The 26,232-nt window shown below is 39.3% G+C and overlaps 1 protein-coding gene and 2 long non-coding RNA genes across 3 annotated transcripts in view; 1 reads left to right on the top strand and 2 right to left on the bottom strand.

Moving 5' to 3' along the window:
* The window catches only part of LOC143121953 (uncharacterized), a 227,219-nt gene that overhangs the window by 131,643 nt on the left and 69,344 nt on the right, over nucleotides 1-26,232 (top strand). The gene's annotated exons all lie outside the window — the stretch shown is intronic.
* On the bottom strand, nucleotides 1,006-16,214 carry LOC143122229 (olfactory receptor 1D2-like). The gene is made up of 4 exons (XM_076283086.1): nucleotides 15,793-16,214; nucleotides 15,327-15,540; nucleotides 1,222-1,386; nucleotides 1,006-1,137 (listed from the first exon to the last, which is right to left on the bottom strand). Exons 1-4 carry the CDS (start codon nucleotides 16,212-16,214, stop codon nucleotides 1,006-1,008), a joined length of 933 nt encoding a protein of 310 aa, XP_076139201.1.
* On the bottom strand, nucleotides 18,896-21,194 carry LOC143121214 (uncharacterized). The gene is made up of 4 exons (XR_012986439.1): nucleotides 20,850-21,194; nucleotides 20,037-20,122; nucleotides 19,675-19,762; nucleotides 18,896-19,571 (listed from the first exon to the last, which is right to left on the bottom strand). It is a non-coding gene; the product is annotated as an uncharacterized LOC143121214 (long non-coding RNA).

Genomic DNA, 26,232 nt, shown 5'->3' with positions numbered 1-26,232 from the left:
GTTCATGACACACGCATCATGAAAAACAGCAGTTTTTATACCGCGGGACGGTATCCTCCAACGGGCTACATCATTCTGGGTGATGGTGGGTATCCCTGTTTGGCAACTCCAATTTGCCTTATCACCCCATTCAAAGAGCCAGTGCAGGGACCAGAACAGCGGCGATTTAACCACTATCACTCAAAGGGGCGCAGCATAATTGAAAGGGTGTTTGGTATGATGAAGACCAGGTGGAGGTCAACACTTTTCAGAGCTGTGGAGGTGAAGCCCACATTTGCACCACAGGTAATTGCTTCCTGTGCATTCTTGCACAATGTGTGTATGGACAATGGTGACACATTGACTCCAGATGAAGACATTTTAAGGGATAGGTATGACCCCCAACCTCCCCGTGAACCAATGGCATACAATGAAACCTCTGGGAATGACATAAGAAACAGACTGGCTGCCCTAGTTTCAGGCAATGTGCAAGCCCCATGAACATGACAGGTGTCATATGCATGTAAATATGTTGTAGTTATCTTATATTCTTTTTGATGGTGGTGGTGAATATGAATGCAGATGTTCTAGTCTGCGTACTACTTAGTACTGTCTGTTTGCGATAAATATTTTTTATACACACTGCATGGTGTTTTGTATCTTTTTCAGTTATTACGGTTTTGAATTTCATTGATGTTCAGAAACAATGTCTTTGTTAACCAAAATCTCTTTATTGCCCAATAAAATGAACGGGACAACGGGCAAACACATTATATAAAAAATATATTATAACACAGAACCATTACAAAAATAACTTAAATGACACACATATATTAAAAAGGCACTGAAAAGTATAAATAACAAGGCACTGAAATGTATAAAACTGAGAATGTGCAAATAGCAAACATAAAACAAAACTACAGCTTATCTACCATTTTTTCTGTTTTGGCCTCACTCTCCTCATGGCGCCTCTGCTCTTTATGTGACTCCTCAGTGAGGTAATCAAGGACAGGGTTGTTCCTCTTTCTATTTTTTTTTGGGTGAGGGAGTTGGGGGGCTATCCATGGTAGAGGTAGACGGGTGAGACATGGCTGCAGAGGTAGAGGGTCGAGACTGAGGTGCAGAGGTGCTGGCAGCAGATGAGGGCTCAACAATCTCCTAACAGAACAAGATATGTTGATTACAATCCACAAATTCGGTTGCTATAATGTTGCTATATATATATTATACTGCATCACATACCATGAGGATTGGTGTGGGATCCTCATAAAAGGAGGCCACCACCACAGGAGGGTCGACTGAGGGCCTGTCACCCAACACCTCATGCATCTCCTCATAATACTGCCAGGTCGCAACGGTCACTTCCCCCCGGCCTGTTCCTGACCCTGTTTTAGGAGTTCTTAGCTCCTGGAAGGACACACAGCACACACAAAAGTAAATAATAACAAATACATTATGCATTCATTGCCCTGCAAAGGTTGCCCTGTAAGGTTTTCTTTAATGGAATATCACATACTTTGGTTTTTTTTTTTCAAGTTCTCCCACTTCTTTGAGGCCTGTTGGCCAGTGACCCCAGAGGCGATTCTAGAGTCTGTGGGGGCCCTAAGCAAAAATTCGTAGGGGGCCCTACCAACCAGGGTTCATCACCAATATGTTAGGCTGAAAAATAATCTGACATGAAAAACCTTGTTATTTTGAAAATATAAATGTAGCCTAAAGAATGAAAAAAATAATAAATAACTAAAAAATAATACAGTAAATTACTTTTGGTACACTTGCTAAAGCCATTGCGGACCACCTTCAGAATGTGCACCGCACACAGATAGAGACGGGTGAAGGGTTGTTCATTTGAAGGGTCGCCGCACAGCAGCATAGCCCTCTCCAAGTACATTGGGAGATACTCTTTGTTGAATGCCAGCAGAACACTCTGCATTAATGCCCAGCTGTAGTCAGTTTCTATTAGAGAAATTTTTCTGGAGGTGTATTTGCCTACGGCAAGCAGAGTTTGCATTAACCATGATGCAATTGCTGGAATGTTGTGCTCATTACTCACCATCTCCGTGATGGGAAGTGGAGGCGAATTACAGCCATTCCCAGGTAGTGCCAGTGAGTAATACAATTACCTTCTGCTCTGTAGGAGGATTTTTGCGACTACGCTTCAAGTTGCATCCAGGTGAAAAACTGTTCGTGAACTTCTCTTGAGGTGCGCAGCCAAGATTTGCAGACCAGTTTCACTGTATAAATGGACCCCGAGAGGATCTATTTGTAGGTGCTGGATGTATCCCAGGATGTGTTTGTAGCCAGTGTCGGCATCTCTGAGAACCTGCTGGGTGAGTGAAAGCTCCACCAAGTAGTCACTGTGGAATCGGCCCTGTTGCCTCACCTCGGAGGAGATAACTTTTAAAATATCCCGAGTAAGGCTTCTGGTGATGTTTCCAGCAATGATCTCCTCTGTAGGGGTTTTGACTAGTCGCCTGCATGCATCATGCATACGTTTTCGGGAAATATCATACCAAGGTAGTGCACAATTTCACACTTTTCAGCAGCAGAGAGATACTTTTTCTTTCCCATATTGCTTGAAACCTATTGCTTGAAAATATCATACCTTTCAAATTTCATACCTTGTCCAAGGTAGTGCACAATTTCATGCTTTTTCAGCAGCATAAAGATCCTTTTTCTTTCCCATATTGCTTGAAACCTGTGGCATGCTTAATAATGTGGAACATCCTTCTTAAGTAGTTTTCCTTTGATTGGACTCATCTGGCAAACTAATTATCAGAGGTGTCAGATTGATTTCAATGATCCAAAGAGCCCTGAGACACAATACCATCTATGAGTTTAATTGAAAAACAAAAAAATAAATGTTCATGACACTTAAATACTGTTTGCATAATAATTTGGAAAACGGTGTATATTATATATGACGTTTGCCAAAGTTTTGATTGAATTGTGTAGAAACTGACATTAAATCATGTTGAAGTAAAGGAACTGTATGAGTTTGGGCTTACAGTGTGTCACAACAATTAATAAAGCAGTTTGAAAATGAGTATGCACTTCTAGTCTAATAAAAAATATATCAAGCTATGCGTTGGAGCTATTTGTGGTTTAAATTTCTTTAGTATTAACATCCTTGATTTATTATTATTATTAATATTATTTGTTATTATTATTATTTGTTAATGTTAAACTGGGTTTATGTTTCTTTATTATTTGTATTTTGTTTTCCATTACGGGAGTTTGATTTAAGCTCACGTTAATTGAATGGGCCATCAGGTGTAAAATTTGCATATGAACAGTGGGCAGTGCTTCGACTTGGCCAGCTTCCCTCACAGTCTACGCGCGGGATCACGCGACTTTAATTTGTATTTTTCCAGTGATGCTGCAACAACCCAAACAACCGGCAGATGTCTCAAGTGAGTAGGGTGTCTCGTAAAAAGAAATGGAGCCTGGAAAATCCTACACAGGCTTGACTACAGACTTTAGCAGACTGGTTTAGAAATAATTTAGCCAGAAATATGCCTGCCCTGCCCTAATAAAGACATATTTGGTTAATTGCGAGTGAATCCCGTTTGCAGCCGTAGAAGAAACGCAGGACAAATTAAACATTCTGGTTTTCTCCGAGTGCAACGATGATAGACAGACATCATTTGGACAAAATATAGAGCATATTAACCTCCATTGCTCAGCCAAATGCCTTCCTGTTACGTCCTGTTATCGCGGAGTTACAGGCGATAAACGATTTTTGATGGTCACAAGTTTACTTCATTAGGGACTCAGGGTTCGTACGGGTGCTTGAAATCCTTGAAAATGCTTGAATTTTAATGTTGCGTTTTCAAGGTTTGAAAAGTGCTTGCATTTCGGATAAAGTGCTTGAAAATGCTTAAAATTGTAAGTGTAGCCTATTTCTTTTGACACAAATAGCTATCTGACGGAATAGTTAGCTTATTAGATGCAGAACGTCGGAGAGTTTAAAATTAAAACTTCTCCGTCATGGTCCTCGGTTGCGCACCGATCTGCGTAGGCTATGTGACTGATCTGCCAGTCTGTTTTCATGCGTGACAACGCCCCCCTGCACACAGTCGGAGATGACCATCAACATGCGACAAGTGAGGTTGCCGTTTCAATGAGCGTTGGTTAGAAAACAGCTATTTCGGACTGCTGAACAGAAATCATGTAGGCCTAGGGTCTTACAGATGCATTGCTAGCTAGGTCGCCATTAAAGCTAACATATTATTGAATAGGCTACTTAGCTCCAATCATTGGAAGACAAGGAAAAAGTTAGGTTGAAGAGGGAGACAAAACTTTATGGCATGTGAATGCAAAACCGCACCAGTCATGTCTATGGCCGTAACTACCATAGAGGTCACCGACAATTATCCTTGCATCAACGCAGCGTCACGCAACACGTAGTTGTAGATATACCTCTGACATGTCAAAACAAAAGTAGAGTTGACTGCTATCGCGGAGCTATGTCCTAACTAACGACGCAACACAGTGTCTCACGCAGCTCAAATAAACTTCAATACCCACAAATCCATTGTCCAAAATAAATAATCGTCAGACCTGAACAAAGGCTGACTTCAAGGCCTACTCAAAATGTTATGCTGAAATTCAGTGGAGTTGCAGCTAGCTAACCTGCACTGATAGTAGCCTAGATAGTAGATAATAGTAGATATTTATATGGATATTATCTAAGCATGATATTGATTATCGGTCAGTTATTTACACAGGAGACGGAAGAAGGGAAATCAGGCAGAAAGGTGGAAATGAGGAGAAAGAGTTATGACTATGACCCTGCAATTTATAAATGCAACATTCACTACTCTGATGAGGAGAAGCAGAGCATTCCTAATTAAAGATGGAGCAGAGATCAGTATAAATATCCTCAAAACCAATTGGAGAAAATGCTCTTGAAATATACAGGTGCATCTAAAAAAGTAGAATATTGTGGAAAAGTGTGTTGGTTTAAGTTATAAACAAAACATGTTATAAACTGAACAAATGTTTCTACGTCATATGGCAAAATGATCATGATAGCCTTTACATTACAGCCCTCTATGGTTAAGTCTTTCATAGGCATATATAGGCTACTTTGCTCTTTTATAAATGTACCATATGCCTAATAGGCTGTATTTCTAAGTGTGATTTATGCTATAATGTATAAATTATATTTATGTAAATGTATCTATTAGTTTCCGCAATATTCACCATAAGTCATAATTTAAGGGGTTATTTTTACATTTTTTCTTCCTTGGGGGCATGCCCCCGGACCCCCATAGTATTTTGCGGGGGGCAACATTTCTATCAACACCCATGACCTCGGTATTTGAATCCTGGCTTGGTCATGTCAAACTTCAGCTCAGTTTTGTGGTTTAATGCTTATAGGCCCTACAAGTGGAAAGACATTAAAACACCATGCATATGTGCATATCGTGCCTTTTGGCAAGAAGTTAAATTTATCCAATTATATGACAACTCAGTCATCTTTACGTCACCCAACGTCACATCTCTGCATTGCTAGCCTACTGGTTGGTAGCTCATGATAACAAATGTAGGCCTGTCTGCATGCCGTTGTAGGCAAGAAAGAGACATAATCAGTCTTGACTGTCATGAAAGAGCAGCCTTAACATTAGTTTGAGTTCACATATTCAGCAAAGAATAGTTACTTGTTGGGTGATTATTTTCTTTTCTTTTTTTATTTCTTTTTTTAATGTTTTTTTTTTTTTTTGCTATATTGACTCAGCCAGTTAGATAGCAAGCAAAGTCTACTTCCAGACAGGTGACACATTTTTAAGTTTTCCTTTCATTTCTTTTCCTGCTATTAAGAAACACAATTTTGTCTGTTAAAACCATCTTTAAATGATAAAAAAGTGAAAATCATTTTGAGTTAGTATATTCGTATAATGTCATTTGCCACCGCTGTAAAAGCTTGAAAATTGACCTTGAAAGTGCTTGAAAAGTGCTTGAATTTGATCTTGGAATAGGTGTACGAACCCTGGGGACTGTTCGTTATTTATTTAACATGAGGAGTTTTGGGAGTATTAGTCAAAAAAGACGTGACCCTCCCTCGCCAGCAAGTAATTTTTTTATAACCCTCCAAAGTGATTATGAAAAAACGCATGACCCTCCCCTTCAATTTATTGATGCCTTCTGTAGGCTACTGGGTCAATTTGGGAGCTTGCATGCTACCACTCCTTTCTTAAAATGCCTTGAAAAGGCTGTCGTTTGCACAATTTCATAAATTATCACCGGGACCAAAACATAGCCTACCTGTCAACTTTTTCTGGGTTCATCACGTACTGTATTTTAACTTTTTTCCCCGTCTTAGGAGGAGCTGCAGGGCCGTCGCAATCCAACTGTTGTGTGTTAAATTATTGTGATTACGAGCCAGTGGTTTTAAAACATTATGCGTGACTCGGACATCTAACGAAATGCAACAGACTCATATCGTCCTCGCATTCGCAAAATGAGGACATACAGACTGCTCAGATAACAGGTGTACCTCCAGTTATGCACGGTCAAGTAGTCAAGTCATTTAAATGTGCTGGTGAAACAGTTGTGTACTCTATTGTTATTTATCCCCTATTCACCCACGCCGTCAATTCTGTGGCGCAGTGCGTTAAGGCCGGCTGATGACGCCGCCGTTACGCAGCAGTTATCAGTCTTCTGTCCAAGAGTTCAAATCTGGGTTAAGCGTAGTTAGCTTTTGGGAAACGCACCCCTGATGTCTGATGTGTGATCAGTGGAATATGGGGAGGGAAGTGGCAGTGTTTTTTTGCGCGTCTGCAGAAGTCAGCCAAATATGAATGTAATTCTGTGGCATAAAGCAGATGTATTTGTTTATTGTACAGAAAAATAAAAATGACATGTCAAGCAGTCAATTGACTACATTGCAGTCAAGAAGTAGGGCAAATTAATTTACGAAACCAAAACGTGGGTCATAGTTGTCTAAGCGTAGCCTGTTAAAAACGTCGCCAGATAGTATTAAAGGACAATTCCGGCGCAAAATGAACCTAGGGGTTAATAACACATTTGTACGAGTTCGACCGTTCGCTGGGATTTATTTTCATGCTAGTCGAATGTGACCAGTTTTATTGCAAACCGCTAATTAGCGTTTAACGCTAGCCTTCGGGGCACACGTACAGTAGAAAGAAATCGCTATTTCTATACCACTAACAAGGCTCAAAATAGCACCACACTTACACAGTAGCATAATGAGGGTCTCTACATGTAAACCGAAGCATTGAGAACTTTGTAAGTGTACAGGCAGTTTATTAAAAAGAAACACATTACCGTTCACGTCTGGTTCACATACAGGCAGGCGCCTTGGGAAAACGAAACTCTGGGATGTAAAGTGAATCTCATGTGAAACGTTGTTGCTGAAAGAAAGGACTGTGCGAAAGAGAAGCACTGAAAGCAACAGGAGACATAAGAGATGGCAGGCTATTTGAACGAATTTGAAGACATTGAGGATGAACCCTTATTGGACGTCGGAATATAGCCTACCAACGAAGAGCTGCGGAGCTCCGTGAAAGGGCTATGAGAGAGAGAGAGAGCTACCTGTAGTCAATGCTGCACACAGCCTCGCACTTCTAGAAACTGTAGGCTACCTGCGGACATTGTGAAGCTATAGCCACCGAAGAGGAGTGCCTGTGTTGCATGGAGTGGGACCTGTTGCTTCGCGACCCCCAAGAGACGCAGTGTTTTGTAGAGTTAGTCCATGAGCCACAGGCCCAAAAAGGGGCGTGTCACTACCACTTGGGGGGGCAAATTCTCACTATATTTTTCTGAAAGCTACATATCTCTGGAGTATAAAATGGTATGATAGCAAGTTGGATCTTGTAGCTTTGTGACTGTACAGGCCTTCAAAGTTGACCTCTGATTTGAAAAAAGGAAATTCCGCCTATTGGCTTTTTTTTGTTAAACCACTCATAAGAGCCCAGAAAATAATCCAAACCTCATTATTACTGATGCATATGTGGTGTTTGATGTTGGCATACATATTTTGAATCATTATGTGATTTTACCCTTAATTTTGGTTGATAAAATTCAAGATTTATGTGTAATAATGAGCAAATCTACGTTTTCAGAGACACAACGTGTTGGAGCAGTAATTGAAATGCCCACTACCTCATTAATCAATGTATTTATACCTTCCTACCTCCCAGCAGAGACTTGAAATACAAATGATTACATAGGTCTGCATTGCTATGCTATTTACTATTTGTAAATGTACTATTCGGAAACACCCCAAAATTCAGTAAATTAGTATTTTATTGAAACTACCCATAAGAGATATTCCAAGAGATCAAAACATCATTACCAATCACATATTACCTTTTACATTCAAGGAATACCATATGAAAATTGTTCACATCACCACATGTACCCAGCTTAACATAAATATTATAATTTTACAATGTCCAGGGCACATGAAATACATAGTCATTTCCTGTGTATTAGCCGTATTGTGTATAAGCCACAGGACAGTGTTTTATGCAAGTTAAAAGAAACAAAACCATATACCATATTAACTGCCCCCATGTATTAACCTCATAGCTGAAGAAATTTTGCAAAATCAATGTATAAGCTGCAGCTAATAGTTGGGAAATTATGGTAATTGCATCACAGGTGCTAAAATGATCTAGCCTAGAAATCTAGACGCACCCCTAGCGGCTAGTCTAGCAACTCTCCGTTGGCTTGTGAGCTCCAGAAATCGAAACTCAATCAGGCCAATGAAATCGTGTATAGAGTCGTTAGGTGGGCTTAACATAATGATTGATGGCAGAGTTGCAACGGTTTGGCTTGAATTCCCTGCTACTTGAAAACAAATAAGATGGATGTTGCTGTTGGCGAACAGTGTGACACGAGTTAAGCTTTTATTAAGTTGGCAAACGTTTGAACTAGCCAACTAGCTCCGCTGGTGGGAAACGCATGGGACTCATAGCGCTGCCGCTGTCCTATTGCGTGCAGAGGGAATTTGAAAGACAACTGATTATCCTGCCCCTCGGACTGAGCACTGCGAACGGTGAGGGCCCAGACCCTATATTTTAATGTGGGTCTGGCTCGTCAGGCTACAAATGATCTACATTATACAGTTGTACAGTTATTCAGTTGTACTTTTGACTAGTAAGAATGTGGGAATGAGATGTAGATGAACTGGTTGGTGAAAATATTCATACTTTACACATTTTTATCATTATGTATTATTATTATTATTATTATTATACTTAAAATTGTCTTTCATCTGATGTTAAAATCATTTCCATTGAAAAGAAATAATAACTATTTTCCAAGACTTGATCTACATACACATACATACAACAGTTTTAAAAATTCTACACAGTTAGATCTGATCAGAAACTGAAATTGGATCAATCCATTTTCAGAGGAACATGAGTTCATTTGCATATAGCAGGCAAAGCAACACAAGAGGTTAGGGATGATCTGATTCAGGCTCATACTACAGGCAAAGATCATGACATAGAGGCTGGAGTCAGATACACCTAAGCACAAATTCCATGATACATTGACAAAGCAAAAATTAAAGACAACAAAATTTACGAGCATGAATCAAAAAAGAAAACACAGGCACATGGCAAGACCATCATGTTAACGACTGGACATGAGAGAAGTCTTTTGTCACCCTCTTGGACCTTAACCATGGTCATTGGCGACACCTGAGGGGAACCCAAGGAAAACCTCTAAAGCAGCACTTGCAAAGCATTTGCAGAAACTTGCATCACTATCAGATAATCTTCCAGATGAATATAATACAGCAACAATCATTGATGGAATGTCTCTGGTCCAGAAGGTCAATAACAATGTCTCAACTTATGCAGACATTGCTGCTGCTATTCATAGGTTTAACTTTATTGTCATTGTGCAGAGAACAAGTACAGAGACAACGAAATGCAGTTTGCGTCTAACCAGAAGTGCAAAAAAGCAGAAAAGTACAATGTGATATACACAGTATAGGCAGGTGGTGCATAGACAGGACAAGAAATATAGTGCAGTGTAGACAGTAGTATACAGTTGTTTTGCAGAAGGTGGTTTAGAGTAGAATAAATAAAATATAAATATGTGGAGTGTATTAGCAGTTACCTTATAAGAGCAGAATAAATATGGCTATGTACTGTAATATGAACAATGTATGAACAACATGTACAGGTATGTGCAATGTGGTGGCGGTACCATTATAGTAGTAGTAAGAACAATATAGATATATGCAGTGTATTAACAGAATATATTACAGAAAAACTGAATAAATATGAATATTTAGTATGAACCATATAGACAGATAGGTACAGTATGTACAACTAGCAGTGTGGTAACAGTACCATTGTAGTGCAGAAACAGTAACATTACAATAGTATTAATAATAAGTGTATGTGCAGGATGAAAAGCAGTAGAATATGGCTATGTACAGTATAAGTGTAATTACAGTATGTACATTTGTAAATAAATAGATGGATGTGATAGATGGGTGGGATAGGGTAGTGCAGTTGTGGGGGGGGCTAGGGGATGTCCGCCTCCTTGTTGTCCCTGTCAAGGTTGCCATGGTCGTGGACACCTCAACAGGCACAGGCAAGGAGGCATCAGGCGGGGGCGGGGCAGGGGGTGATGGGGGCTTAGTTTGTTGGATGGCACTGGGATGCAGAGCTAGAGTCCAGTAGGGTGACAGCCGCAAGAAAGAAGCTTCCTCTGAACCTGCTGGTTCGGATGCGGAGAGACCTGTAACGCTTCCCGGAGGGGAGTGGGGTGAACAGTCTGTGGTTGGGGTGAGAACAGTCTTTGATGATGCGTGCCTTACGCAAGCATCACTTGCCCTGGATGGCCTCGATGAAGGGGAGTGAGGAACCGGTGATGTGTTGGGCAGTTTTCACCACCCTCTGCAGTGCTTTCCGGTCGTGGGCAGAGCAGTTGCCATACCAAACTGTGACACAGTTGGTGAGGATGCTCTCGATGTTGCAGCGGTTAGACGTTCACCAGGATCTGAGGAGACAGATGGACCTCAGAAAGAAGAGACGCTGGTGAGCCTTTTTGATCAGGGTAGAGGTGTTGGGGTCCAAGAGAGGTCCTCAGAGATGTGGACACTCAGAAACTTGAAGCTGGTGACATGCTCCACCTCAGTCCTGTTGATGAAAATGGGTGTGTGTGTGTGCTAGCTTTAGACTTTCTGAAGTCCACAATGAGCTCTTTGGTCTTCTTGGTGTTGAGAGCCAGGTTGCTGTCAGTGCACCACGATGTTAGGTGCTGGACCTCCTCCCTGTAGGCCGTCTCATCGTTATTGCTGATGAGACCAATAACCGTAGTGGCATCTGCAAACTTGACAATGGTGTTAGAGCCGTGTGCAGTCGTAGGTGAAGAGGGAGTAGAGAGGGCTCAGCATCCATCCCTGTAGTACACTGGTGTTCGATGGTTGAGGAGGTGCGATTATCTAACCTAACAGACTGAGGTCTGTTGGTTAGGAAGTCCAGAATCCATAAGTTTGTTTTTTCTTTTATCACATAAACATATATTGGTAGATGTTTTTTCTTTACCTTGACATGTTTCGACATATACTTCCGTCTTCATCAAAAGGTCACACGGTGGAGTAGTGTGACGCGTTTTTATCAGCTGATGTTGTTACGGAGGTGTGATCCACCTGTCAGTTTTTGGACAGGTGGACCACACCTCCTGCAAGCCAGAGTCATTAAGCAGGAGAACAACCGATACCACCGCTGGATAAAGGAGGCGATTGAAATAAGAAAGCGGAGCCCAAAGACGATGAACAGAGATGAGGGAGCATATATGCTCTCCCATACCTGGAGTGCCGTCCTGGGGGGCGGCTGACTGACAGCAGGAGGTGTGGTCCACCTGTCAAAAAACTGACAGGTGGATCAAACCTCCGTAACAACATCAGCTGATAAAAACACGTCACACTACTCCACCGTGTGACCTTCTGATGAAGATGGAAGTATACGTCGAAACATGTCAAGGTCAAGAAAAAACATCTACCAATATATGTGTATGTGATAAAAGAAAAAACAAACTTATTTATCTCAAGTGTAGACACAATGAATGCAATACAATTAGTCCAGAATCCAGTTACAGAGGGAGGTATTGATGCCCAGTTCACTGAGTTTGGTGATCAGTTTGGAGGGGATGATGGTGTTGAAAGCTGAGCTGAAGTCAATGAACAGCATTCTTACATAGGTGTTGCTATTGTCAAGGTGGGACAGGGCAGAGTGAAGTGCCATAGAGATGGCATCCTCTGTGCTCCTGTTCTGACGATGAATTCAATGAATAGATTAAAGATCCTTTGTACTCGTTTCAGCTACAATTTAAAAAACGTTTGTACTGCAGACCTATGTATGTCATCATTTAACATTAATTTCAACTCGCAATTGAAAGTAAGGAAGGTAGAACAGTAATGATCAATAAGGTCTGCATTCAGGTATTGCCATAACATGTTGCTCTGAAAACTCAAATTAGCTTTTTTTTGCACATAAATCTTGAATTTTATCAACCAAAATGAAGAGCAAAATCACATAATGAGTCAACATATGTATGCCAGCATCAAACACCACATATGCATCAGTAATAATAAGATTTGGATTATTTTCTGGGCTCTTATGAGTGTTTTAACAAAAAAAGCCAATAGGCGGAATTTCCTTTTTTTTTCAAATCAGAGGTCAACTTTGAAGGCCTGTACAGCCACAAAGATACAAGATCCAACTTGCTATCATACCATTTTATACTCCAGAGATATGTAGCTTTCAGAAAAATATAGTGAGAATTTGCCCCCCCAAGTGGTAGTGACGACCCCCTGTGGCTCATGGACTAAGTCTGAAGATTTCCCCTCATTGATAAACAGGGCTGTAGTTGAAACTTTTTTCCATGTGCCGAAAAGAAATTGGAGGCGGCGATCCATACCAGAGAGACCAGATGGACATCCACTAAGTAAGTACATTATACAAGTTATGTTACATCGGAGCTATTAATTCTGATAGGCCTATATTGAGCAAATTACGTTTGATTTTAGTTCACATCGCCTGCCTGTATATGTGAACAACCAGACGTGAACGGTAATGTGTTTCTTTTTAATAAACTGCCTGTACACTTACAAAGTTCTCAATGCTTCGGTTTACATGTAGAGACCCTCATTATGCTACTGTGTAAGTGTGGTGCTATTTTGAGCCTTGTTAGTGGTATAGAAATAGCGATTTCTTTCTACTGTACGTGTGCCCCGAAGGCTAGCGTTAAACGCTAATTAGCGGTTTGCAATAAAACTGGTCACATTCGACTAGCATGAAAATAAATCCCAGCGAACGGTCAATCTCGTACAAATGTGTTATTAACCCCCAGGTTCATTTTGCGCCGGAATTGTCCTTTAAATCGGCAACAACATTGTTTTCTGCAGAAGCCTACAGATTAATTCTGAACAGTTATTTCTATACTGGCTCAATTATCACACAAGACACTGTTTTGATTTGCGTAGTTGCATTACCCCCAACACTGACAATAATGTAGACAGCAAATTTCGATTTCGATTTTCGTTACCACCGTGTAGTCAAGCCTTAAGCCATACCCAAGTAGCCTAAATCGAGGTAATGTTTAATTATGCATGATTTATTTTGTTATTGAATTCGTAGGCTGGGATTCCTCTCGGCAACAATTATGTTTAATGGTAGCCTCCTGCTTTTTCAGAGGGGGCGGCAGGCAGAGCGATGTACAGTGGCAGAGCGACGCACAGTGGCTGAAAGTGGTACTAAAGCTTCACACAGCTTCACGCCTCGTAATCATAGACAGTAAAAGAAATGGACGAACAGACTCCGTCGTTCTCAATGGGAGGGTACTGAGTCATTTTTCAGTTGGTTCCCCCAGTACTGTGCAGACTCGCACTTAACTTCGTGACGTTAGCCATCGAACTGAATCTTGTAACTCATATGATAGATAGGCTACACAGAAATTCTTCTCACACTTCCTTCGCCTTCAAAGTCATCAAAGTTAAACATTTATTTATGTATTATTATTAATATCATCCTCACAAGTGATATCAAGTCGTGTTAATGTTGAAACTACCACACATGATCATCTTCAAAAACAGTCATGGTAAAACAAAACAAAAAAGTTATAGCCTTGAGGCTAATCTTCTTTCCACTTTTCTGACCTAGCACTACGTCAATCCATCGAAAACCTCTGAAATGATTATCGTTAGACTACCTAACGGTAAAACTACTGTTTTTCCATTAAGTTTACTTGCCTCTATGCTTTACCTTAACATAGGCTACAATGCTATTGTAGGCTACATAGCTTTGTTCACGAGTTTCCGTGCTGGCTGGACTACGCTTCTTATCCAAACAATACGGTTATCTCCCTTCAGTGCGTTAGCTTCCCTTCAACCGGACATGCTAAACATTCTTCTTACGGGAACCTAACGTTACGTACGAGGTAGTCGAGTCTTGTTTTGCCTTTTATTGTTTATGTAGATAACACAGAAGCTAAAATATTGGCACATGATATATGTTATATGAAGTTATGGGAGTTCAAAAAAATCCTAAATGGATGGGCGTTCTATGGGGTTAGCAGAGAGTTGATAACCACCGCTACATCGATGCTTCTACTTCCGGGAATTCGCCTGCCCCCTTGGCTCGTAATGCGCGACTGAAGTGGCCATTTGAAACTGACGCCCACTGTAGGTAAAGTGGGATGGGTCTGAAAGGGCACCGGGGCATATGTTTTTTTACCAGGGATCAGAGAGGTGAAGGCTGTGTTTGCTAACTTGCTGACGAAAATGGTGAACACTGAAATGCCTTTTTTGTTATGGACATTGATTTTGTTTTTGTTAACGAAAGGACACATAGCCAATACACTATGTTTCTGGTGAGGTATAGAGGCAGGCCTCGGAAGCAATAAGACACAGTTGTATGTTCTCAAAAACATCAAACTTTATTACAGGAATATATTAGAATGATTGGCCTTTACATGTATGAAACTAATGCTTGATATTTGAGTGTATCAAAATGGATCGATGAAGAAAAGTCATGCATTGTACATTCGAAGCAAAAAGGGCAGGGCAGCACATATACTCAGGCACTTGTTTCAGTGTTTGTGTGTCTAAGAGCAGGCTGTACTGTAAGTAAGAAGGAAAGTAACACAAACACAATTCACACGAGCAGAGTAATGCCAGGTACAGCTCAATACAAACATCAGAGAAAAACAATTACCATGTTACTGTTTATCAATTAATATTTAATTCCATTTTAGAGCAAAATATCCAAAGTAAAGAAGCAGGAAAACAATCATCTGTTATTTCTAAGATAACACACAATTTTTTGTTTGCGACTTTGTTTGCATAGTACTTTTCGAATCTGTGGAAGTTGTAGGCCATAAATTATTGGGTTTAGTAGTGGAGGAAGAATCAGAAATTGTATAGCCAATGCATTACGTACACCAATTGGAAGATTTACTGAACCATCCCAGCTGTAAAATACATCAAACAATGCAGTCATGATGTAAATGACCATAACTACAATATGAGGCACACAAGTTTTACTAAACTTTTTTCTACCGTCACTGATTGATATACAAACATGGATAATATTAGCATAAGAAATTAAAATGAAAACTAACTGTACAAGATAAACTGCGATTGCCATCATACTCCATACCTGGTTGGCTATGACTTGATAACATCCCAGTTTTAGTATTGAAGGATTGTCACAGAATAGTTTATAGATGTAAGATCCACAAATGGGTACTTTAGAAGTAAGGAGCATACCTATTGCTTTTGCCAAAAGAGGACAGGCCCAGGCTAGTACAAGCAACTTTAACACAGCATGTGGAATCAAAATGCTATGGTATTGCAGTGGTCTGCAAATTGCCACATAGCGGTCATAAGACATCACTGTTAAAATTGACATTTCACACAGTGCAGAACTATAAATCACATACGTTTGAATCATGCACCAACTGTAGCTTATCATGTGAATATCAGATCGCAGGTCAAGCAAAATTTTGGGATAAAAACCAACAGTCCCATAAAGTCCGTTTGCACACAGATTAGAGATGAAAATGTACATAGGCTCATGGAGGCTTTTATCCACTGTCACAATAAAGATCAAAGTTAAGTTGACTATAATAATGAGGATGTAAAGGACAACCACCAACAAGAAGTACAGAGGCTTGTAAACTCCTGATTCCTGCAGCCCAGAAAGAATAAAGAACTTAAAAGTAGAGATATTTCCCATTATCTCAGGCATATTTCATGTATTATAATGCTATAATCTGTTGGAACATCATGAAGTAGCAATTAAAAACATCCTCATACAATCACATCACACCGAGTAACATCTCATATTGTAACATTACATCATAATTAAGTATTGTTTATTAAAATATTCAGATATTGGTGTTTGAAGCTATCTTATGGCTACCTTTTGTTGTACAGTGAACACAGGCACTAGATAGATAGCTCATTTATACCTTAACCTCCACCTTAGGGACCTGATGAACAGCAATGCAAGTCTGGTGCAATGCCATTCACTCCAGAGGAGGTTCTTTTAATAAATGAAGTCAAGGAGAGGCAGTGTTGGGCTGATTGCAGATGAGTGTGAGACTGTTTGAATACACTAAACAAAATAAGTAGTTTGTAGTGTTCTTAGGGGTGGCACGGTTCACAAAACCCACGGTTCGGTTCATATCACGGTTTTAGGGTCACGGTTTTCGGTTCTGTAAGGTTCTTGTTATTTTTTCTTTACCTTTAACACTTCAGAAATATCATACTTCAGCATTTGATGTATAGCTTATTTACCCACCATTTAGGCTACAGTATTAGTATAGTTATATCATGTAATCATGCACAAACTGAAAGAATTTGACTTGACTTTAAGCATTATTGAGACCATCTCTGAGGAAAGGTGAGATTTTGATACATCAAGAGTAAAGACATTGATGATGTTAACATACTTTTAATTTATTTGGCAAATAAGAAGAATGTGTTATTGCATCTACAGGAATTTTATGTGCCTTTTTAGCAAACTAAGATTGACTGAAATATTATGGAATATTTTATTTCTACACATAGCCTAGCCGAGCTATGCAAGATAGCTTCTAGGCTACCACATAACATTGACAAAACCCTGTGAATGTCTCTCCTGTCACTCCTCTAGTTTCTCTCAACAGGGCTATTTGCTCACAGAAACTGGACATTAGATCGTCCATGTGATGAATACCCAAAACACATTTTAATGATACTTTATTTTCAAGGGCTTGTGAGATATGAGGTTATTTACACAAATAAATTATTACTAGCCTACTACACGTCTCCCCTGCACGCAGGAGCGGAGGGGCAGCTCATATTTTTAGGTCTATAGGCTCATATTTTTTGGCCTATAGGACACTGACTGGATCTGCTCCTAGTTATTTTAATTCAGTAATCAAGGCTTACATCCCCAACCGCCACTGCGGTCTACTGATAAGCGTCTGTTATGTCGACCAGTCATAAACACTAGGTCTAATTCAAGACTCTATTCCTCAGTTGTTCCATGTTGGTGGAATGAGTTGCCCAGTGCTCTCCGTTCCTGTGGTAGTTTTTGGGTCGTTTAAGAGGGGTCTAAAGACAATCCTGTTCAACATGCACTAAGTTGTTTAAGCGCTTCTAATGCGTTATGGTTTGTATAAGGGCAATTCCATGCAAAGGTCATCCTTACCATGGAAAAAAAAAGTTGTGCATACGCAAATAGAACTGTTGTTAAAATTTTCATTTAGGTCTATATTTTATTGTTTGTAACTGATCTGATTGAATTTGATGGAGAATGCCACTCTTTTTACATCATAAATATGGTGTGCAACCATACAGAAACAACATATTTCACATGGTAATATTATACATATTTCAAAAGTGGATAAATGGACCCAATGTTCAAACAAATTGTGTCATTTGACAAATTCCAGATTGACAAGGGAATGGTAGAGTAATGTCTATGCTCAGCTTGCCTTTAAGAGCAAAACTCCTTACATTTGTAAGGGTTTTGTTTTTAAGTCAGCAAGTTCCATGGCCATGTCACATCCATAACGTTTTATAGGAAAAGTTTATGCTACACATACAGTGTTGATGCGACAATGTCCATAGTGTCTGTGCAAAGCTGATTTATATCAATGTAAAGTGTGATGACCAAACTGTGCCCCTTTCTTACTTTTAAAACCTTTAATGGTGCGTTATGGATGTGACGTTATGGATGTTACATAATGTGAATTTACAAGACTGGGGACTTTATTATACCTCAAAGCCGATAAAACGTCTGTTCTGGTGGCATGTCAGTTTCAACGCATTTCAACTTAGTGTTTATAATTGACATTTCAAAGATTATTAGGTTGATCAAAACCACAGGGAGGCCTTGCCTAACGATTAGCAAAACAAACATAATATTAAAATACCTCCAGTGATTAGCCTAGCCATAGCCTATTTTCAAGTGGCCTAATAACGAAAATCTGAGCGATTATCTTCCTGTAACTGTCATACACTGAAAAAAAAAGTTCTTTGAATTTACATGATTTTAATGTGTACATCGGTCCCACATAATCAGAATGTGTCCAGCTGACACAATTTTTACACTTTTGTTCTAGTTAATCGTTTCTTGTAAAACCTACACATTGAAATCACATTGTATTACATAACAAAATCATGTTGAATGAAGATAATACCTTCATATTTATGTAATACCAATGTATTGTGTAATGCTAAAGTAATTTTATCATGTCAATAGTAATAGATTGTAAAAGGTACTTCTAACTTCATTTATTAATGCTAAAAAAATAAACTCTTAAAGTTTTATGTCCCTATAGTACCAGAACAGTGTCTTTTAACTGTTTTTTTTCTAGAATTGCAGACATATGTTATACATCTTTTTACTGAAAAGAGTCAAGTCAGTTTAGTAGTCAATTTTTATTGAAAGCAACATGAAATACACAGTATTGTTTTTTATCCAGCAATTGACAAATGGAAAAAAGTGCAGCAAACATCACAGGGAGAGGGAGAGGAGAAAGATAGAGGAGTGAGAGAGGAAGAGGAGAGAGAGAAGTGAGAGAGGGAGAGAAGAGAAAGAAAGTGAGAGATCAGGCCTGAAGACTGATGGACCAGATTCAAAGATGACTGACCAAAAGGTGACATTTCTAGTTCCTAAAATAAAGATAATGAATAATTAATAATAATAAAAAAACATCCACAAAAAGATTCCATGACCCGTGGTCACTCAGCCATTGATAGTCCTTTCAGGTTTCAACATAGTAAAAACAGTATTTCTTTTTCAAAAAATAAAAATGGAAAGTCATTCACTGAAACAGGTTGTTCTTTAACCAACCTTGGGAGTTTGCCTTCATCCAGCTCCATGAAGATTTTTTGCAATGCCTCAAAGGTGTATCTAAGCACGGGCAGGTACATGAGGTTATCAACTCCGACATCATAGTGACAGCTAACGGCCATGTAGATCTGTCAAAACTTTATTCCTTGGAGTACGACCCCAATGTCCTCTGGTTCACTTGACTCATGTTCTCTCAGGACATAAACCTCAACAGTTGTCTTCAATGACATCAACTTCATCCATGCCCTGAATTAGGCAGACAAATGCACATAACAGTAAGAAAATGAGACCCTCTAACAAAGCCCTATTGAGAAATGAATGTGAAAAATAGACATGTTCATGTACATACCACATATTCCTGCACAAAGTTTTAAGGATCTTCCCCCGTGTAGATACAGAGTCCCTTCAGGAGACACTCGGCCAGCATCTATATCACACTGAAATAAAAACATTATTGATTAGCACGTTAATCCAAGTTTCATTTAAGTCAGCCACTGTTGTAAACGGCCATATGATAAAAAGAAACAAAAAGTTAGACGAATACAATATAGATAGATAGATACTTTATTCTTCCCGAGATCATCACAAATTTTAGGATGTGATGAATAATAGAATAATAATAGAACAATATGTGAAGAAGTATCAATATCAACATGATCAAAAATATTAGCCTCTGTAAGGTTTGCATGATTAAAACTCTGCATTACTCACATCAGTAATTTGCTTAATCATTGCTTGGAGACAGGAACTTGGATTGAAGTGGGACAATTGTGATTCTTTTGAAATTCCGTGTTGATCTGAAATAAGATTAGCAGGAAGAAAATTAGTTTCATACCATCACACATACGACAGTGCCAGACAAAACATACTCATACTGCACCACACATCTGGCATAACAGCCATTTATTGATGTATAAGACATTCATTTTATCAACAGTAAATTCATAAATAAATAAAAGATCAAACTTCAGTGACTTCAAACAGTAACATCACTACATCTTAGACTCAGTAACAAAAAAGTTGTATGCGTACACTTTACTGCCTGTTTTTTTGCCTGCACAAACAAATCAAAATATTTATATTTCATATTTTCATCATATGGGGAGACAACTTCCTAGGGCTAAACGTTTTTGGATGCTATAATGTAAATTTGCAAATGGCTTTTTGTCCACGTGGCTATGCTAGCTTGCTTTTAGGCAGCCATTTGCTGGCAACACACTTGGCGCACACAGGCTAACAGGCTTTTCACTCACATACAACTTATTATGCTTCAAACGTGATCAAATTAATGGACTGTACCAAACCAACCCCAATTTAGCTTTACTATGATTTATGTATTTTTCCAACCGCCCAACAGATGCAGCTAACTGGTTGGTTAGGCTAACGTTAACTTGGTAAAAAGAAACGGACCAAAAAATAATACAAAGACATCAAGGGTCAACTTTGCAACTCTGTAATACTGTAAGAAAACAGCTAGGAGATTTATTGTCTAATATAACATGATCATAAGGTTGATAAACTTACCCTTCAGTAGGCTAATTCAATTTGCCATTCTCTCTTCCACTTCAGTCACTGATGATAGATATCCAAACTTTAACGGTCAAACCATGCTTCAAACACTTCTTCTTCTACTACTATGTATTGTTTTAATGACACATTACAGCCACCTGCTGCTCTGGAGTATGTCTGAACTTGAAATTTTCACTTTCGATCAACACAAGAAAAATGTCTACATCCAGCATTCAAAATTATCTCTTGAAATCTACTTAATTAAAACACGTTTGCAAGCGGAATATAAAACAATCATGTTGCATATATCAAATTAATTTGTGTCAAATCAAAGACCCCCTATTTCCATTTTTTTCAGTGTACTGTTGTTGTACAGTAACTGGATTATCGTGTTAGCTGGTGAAGATGTCAACTCATGTGCATGCAAATGTGTGCATATGTGAGTTTGCTTTTGTTTATAAGAGTGTGTGTGTGTGTGTGTGTCTGTGTGTGTGCATGTGCGTATGCGTGCCTGTGTTTGTGTGTTTATGTGTGTGTGTGTGTGTGTGCGTGTGTGTTTGCATGCCAACATGCGTATGCGAGCCTGTGTGTGTGTGTTTATGTATCTGCATTCATGTTGGTGGGTGTTTGTGCATGTGTGTGTGTGTGTGTGTGTGTGTGTGTGTGCTTGCCTGTCTGTATGTGTTTATGTGTGTGTGTGTGCTTGCCTGTCTGTATGTGTGCGACTGCGTGCGTGCGTGTGTGTGTGTGTACGCATGTGCGTGTGTGTGCATGTGCGTGTGTGCACGTGCGCGTGCATGTACTTTATGTGTGCAAATCACAAATTAGTGGGTATGGGTTAGGTTCATGCGGGCTCTTGAGACTAACATACCATAAATATTTTGTCATCTTGGGTGCAACGGTTCAGGTAGGGCTAGTTATTTAGGGGAGTGGTCACCAAGTTTCATGTTCCCTGGTGTTTCAGTAACCCAGGAATCACTGACCAAAATTGATGACAGTAAAAAGAAAAAATCTTAGTGGATCTTAGTGGGCACTGAGGAAGCAATAATTTCATCGCTAGTTTTTCATGATTACTATTTCAATTGTTTCATATCAAAATTCACTACTTAATTATGTGTTTTATGTAGTTTGTCGAGGACTGGTTCAGACACGTCACATCCATAATGTGAAACCGTCACATCCATAACGCCAGTTTTTCCTACATAATGCATTACGAAAATGATGCATAGTTTCAAAAACACACTTTTTGTGTTCATTCAAGTACATGGTACATATATCATAGTTTCGGCAGTTTCCTTCAAAATTCACAGAGTTTGTAGAAAACCTGTAATCTCTCACAAAAGTGTGTCCATTTCATGTCACATCCATAACGCTGATAAAATGCCTTGTATTCTTAGGATGAAATTGATTATATGAAATTTGAGGATTTCTCAGTATTCAGAGGACAGAGGTTGCATTAAAAGTTATGCAAATTAATTCACTGATACTAATTTTGCCCCCACTCTAAGGCATTTTGTTTACCAATATGAGTCCAATTGTCACATCCATAACGCTGGAACTGCCCATAATATTGTTTTATTTTCATTAGGCAGTTGATTAATTTGACATTATTGTTTATTATTGATATTCTCCTTAATGTAGTCTTGTTTTTATATTATTGATTGAATGGAAATTATTGTTTATTATTGCTTTTTCCCTAATTTTCATTGCTTATTTTATTAGGCTATTGATTGAATTGACATTGTTGTTTATTAATGCTATTTTCCTTATTATAGTTTGACCAACATTCTAATCTGTTCCCTGTTCCATTTTAAATATTATGTTGTTTTGTATGTGTGTGTCGCTTTGGACAAAGGCGTCTGCCAAATCCATAACCATAAAAGAAGAACAGAAAACAAAGATTACTCCCCTAGGAAAGAGAAAATATTTTTTTATATTTTCTTTATTCTCCATGATCCCTTCTTTTTAAAAACACCAATTTGACTTGTCTTATGCAAATCTTTCTTTTTTATTTTCCACCCTGAACATGGGCAAAATGCACCATTGAGATCAATATGTTTTGTACCACAGGTAACTCTATACAAAGGTCAAAGCCTGCTCTGCTACCAGTCTCCATTGATCGGGTCAATGTGGAGGTGGTAAACACCTACAAGTATCTGGGTTTACACCTGGACAATAAACTGGACTGGTCAGCCAATACTGAAGCACTCTACAAGAAAGGGCAGAGCAGGCTGTACTTCCTGAGGAGGCTGTGGTCCTTCAATGTCTGGAGTAAGCTCCTCAGGATGTTTTACCAGTCTGTTGTTGGCAGCATCCTCTTCTATGCAGTGGTGGGGAGGAAGCTCAAAGAAGAAGGATGCTGGGCGACTAGATAGGCTGGTAAGGAAAGCTGGCTCTGTCGTGGGAGCCGAACTGGAGTGCATCACTTCAATATCAGACAAAAGGACCCTGAAGAAATTGATCAACATATTGGACAATGAATGTCATCCACTCCACAGCACTATTACAAAGCAGAAGAGCTTTCAGCTGGTGACTTCGCTCACTGTCATGCACAACTGACAGACTGAGGAAGTAATTTGTCCCCAGGGCCATTGAACTGTTCAATGCTTCACTTAAGGTTAGAGGAGAGATAGACTTCTCTGCATAGTCTGTCTGCCTCTCCACCTTCTCCATGTTTGTGTACAGACCGTCCATTAGCCTACTGTTTTACTGCTACACTGTTTACATGCTATATTAGCACATATGCATATCCCCCCCTCCCTCCCTCCCACTGCCTGGATTGTGGCCATACTTAATACTTTAATACTTGACCAATGGCTGTAACCCTACTTCAACCTATTATTGCACTGATATAGTTTTTATGTTATTTTGTCTACATTATTCTCTTATATGTCCATATTTATTTTATGCTGGTCTCTAGACTTTATTCTGCACTGTTGGACTTACTTATTTGCACCATCACAATGACACTCACTCTCATAAAGCACCTTACCATGCATACAGGATTACAGGCTCTGTCCCTGCAAGGGCCTCATGCTTGATCATCCTTAAGCAGACTATGTGGATATTTGACTTAGTTTATTTAGTATATGTAGTATTTAGTATTTTTCTTCTACTGTCTCTATTGTGCAGTGGAGTTTTTTTATATGTATATACTTATATTACTTTTTCTGCTGTAAGTGTATGTTGTGTGTGATGTCTGTATGCTACTGAGACCTTGAATTTCCCCTTGGGGATCAATAAAGTATCTATCTATCTACTTTGTTGTGTAATAAAGGTTTACAGCATGATGTGTCGACATTGGAAGTGTCAGGTTGTCTGTAGTAGGCTAGGCTACATGCGCTGGACCTTGAATATGCCACCAAATAAATAAAAAGGCCTACCTAAATTGAACTCCACGGGGGTCTCGAACCACTACTAATTTTCTTTAAAAACTGCCAAAGAAAATGAAGAAAAAGTTACTCTGGCAGGCCCTATGAGCAGGCCAGCGAACCCTTCTTTTTCTGTGAGCTTTTTTTTGCCAGTTTTCAAACGGAGTGCATTACCACCATCGGCTGGACTGAAGTGTCATGGCAAGTGTACCCTGTAGCCTCTTTTTGGCCGCCGGGTGAATAAGGTGAATAACACTTGACATTCTCCTATGACCTCTCTCACATCCAATCTAAGCGTATTATTACCATGCACAGACGATGAATGGTTTTTGGGCGAAACTTGTCTCTTTGTCTCCCAATAGCTCGCAACCCAGTTCCATGTAATATCACTTGGGCATTAGCAGCGATAAGCTAACTATGCTAGCTCTCTAAAAGGTTGAACTAACAGTGCCGCCGCTCCCACCACGGGCATCACGCACTGTGCGTAGGGCGCCAAAGGACAGACGACACCAACAATTTAGCCATTTAGTAATTTAGTAACTTTACTGCAAACTGCGTTTCACTCTTCCTCGAGATCGTTTACAATGTCAAAATGCACCAACGCCATGGTGCATGCAAGGATGCTACTTTTTTGGTGGCTTTGCTGGCTTGTCATTATGTTTTATAATATAAGAAACTTTTAAGGCAACAAAGACGAGGGTATTAGGAGTTTGCGGTGATCCGACTGGATCCTACTGACCATTTTTAAACTGTAAGAGGGGTCTTTAACATAGCTGCAATCAATGTGATTTGGAACACAGCCAAGAATATAAATAGTAGTCTCCTATTTTGCCTTTGTAGAATGGAATTGGTGAGTATCCATTAATTCGTTTTCCAAGCATTTACATGAAACACATGATATGCGTAGCTGACTGAATCGCATTCCATTCAGATAGCTAGGTGGCTACTGCGGGCTCATAATTCACTTAATGGCAAACAGAAATGTGAGGCAAAATGTCATTACATACTTCAATTTCCAAAGCAATGAAGGCTGCTAATAACAACTTAATATTGTGCATATTCTTGTCAATATTGTACTATCAAGGTGGCTCAAACAAACAAGGCTTGTAAACAGGAGCTGGCAAATGGGCATTATGAGAATAAAGACTCAGCTCTTAAAGTGACAATGCACCATTTATACATTTATATCAAACAGCATATCTGCATCATTTGAAATTATAGGCGTTTTATTTTAGTTTGGGTGTTAAAGTTATATATTTTTTTTTTTTGCAGCGGGGATGTGTGTGTGTGTGTGTGTGTGTGTGTGTGTGTGTGTGTGTGTGTTGGGGGGGGGGGGGGGGGGGGTTGGGGCACTACAAAGCAATTCCGCATAGGGCACCGAAGCACTAAGCTAAGTAGTGCTAAGCTAAGTATGATCTTGTTCAGTGAGGAGCAAGCCGAGCAAGCAACCTTAGTAATGGCGGGAGTTAAGGCATAAACATTTCTGTTCTATAAACATCCAACACATTTAATCCAAACATTCACAATCATGTAAGCAAGGAGTGTTGTTGGCACATACAGAAGACGACTGGCTAAATTGCTATTGGTTAGCACCATTAGCACGCTGCGCAAATTTGTTCAAAACTGTTACATTCAAGTTGCTAAAGACTGCTAAATTCTTATCATCTCAATCCCGATGTAAATAGAAAAATGTTTTTTTCCAAGACTCAAAATGGCCTGTCCCAAGGAGAAAAAGTATTCGTTTGAAACTTAAAACACACGTGGGGAGACTGAACAGTTTTTCATGGTTGTGTTGACATTTCTATTCCCTGTGTGCCTTAATTGATAATGGAGGCGATTAAAATCAGAGAAAGGTTAAGTTTAAAATAAAACTGTTTACATTTTTAAATTATTGAATGATTGATTAAAATTATCCTGGTCCTTATTTCAAATAGTTAAAAAAAAACACAATAATTATCAATATCTGCTGATATGAAACCCTTTTACCGTAATATCCTGAAAGCCATATCGCCCAGTACTAAGTAGCA

This window comes from Alosa pseudoharengus, unplaced genomic scaffold, assembly GCF_046254945.1.
Source record: "Alosa pseudoharengus isolate Yale_2024_CS ecotype anadromous, Long Island Sound unplaced genomic scaffold, YU_APseudo_1.1 YU_APseudo_1.1_scf_13, whole genome shotgun sequence".
In the NCBI taxonomy this organism is placed as follows: domain Eukaryota; kingdom Metazoa; phylum Chordata; class Actinopteri; order Clupeiformes; family Clupeidae; genus Alosa; species Alosa pseudoharengus.
The sequence above is the reverse complement of the archived record's forward strand: the minus strand, read 5'-3'. Positions and strand labels throughout refer to the sequence as shown.

Excerpts from the sequence above, each read along its gene's own strand:
- LOC143122229 (XM_076283086.1), bottom strand. The coding sequence starts at position 16,214 with ATGGGAAATATCTCTACTTTTAAGTTCTTTATTCTTTCTGGGCTGCAG. Across the intron at positions 15,541-15,792 it reads ATTCCACATGCTGTGTTAAA|TGACGGTAGAAAAAAGTTTA; the intron begins GTTGCTTGTACT and ends TATATCAATCAG. Across the intron at positions 1,138-1,221 it reads ATCCCACACCAATCCTCATG|GAGATTGTTGAGCCCTCATC; the intron begins GTATGTGATGCA and ends TTGTTCTGTTAG.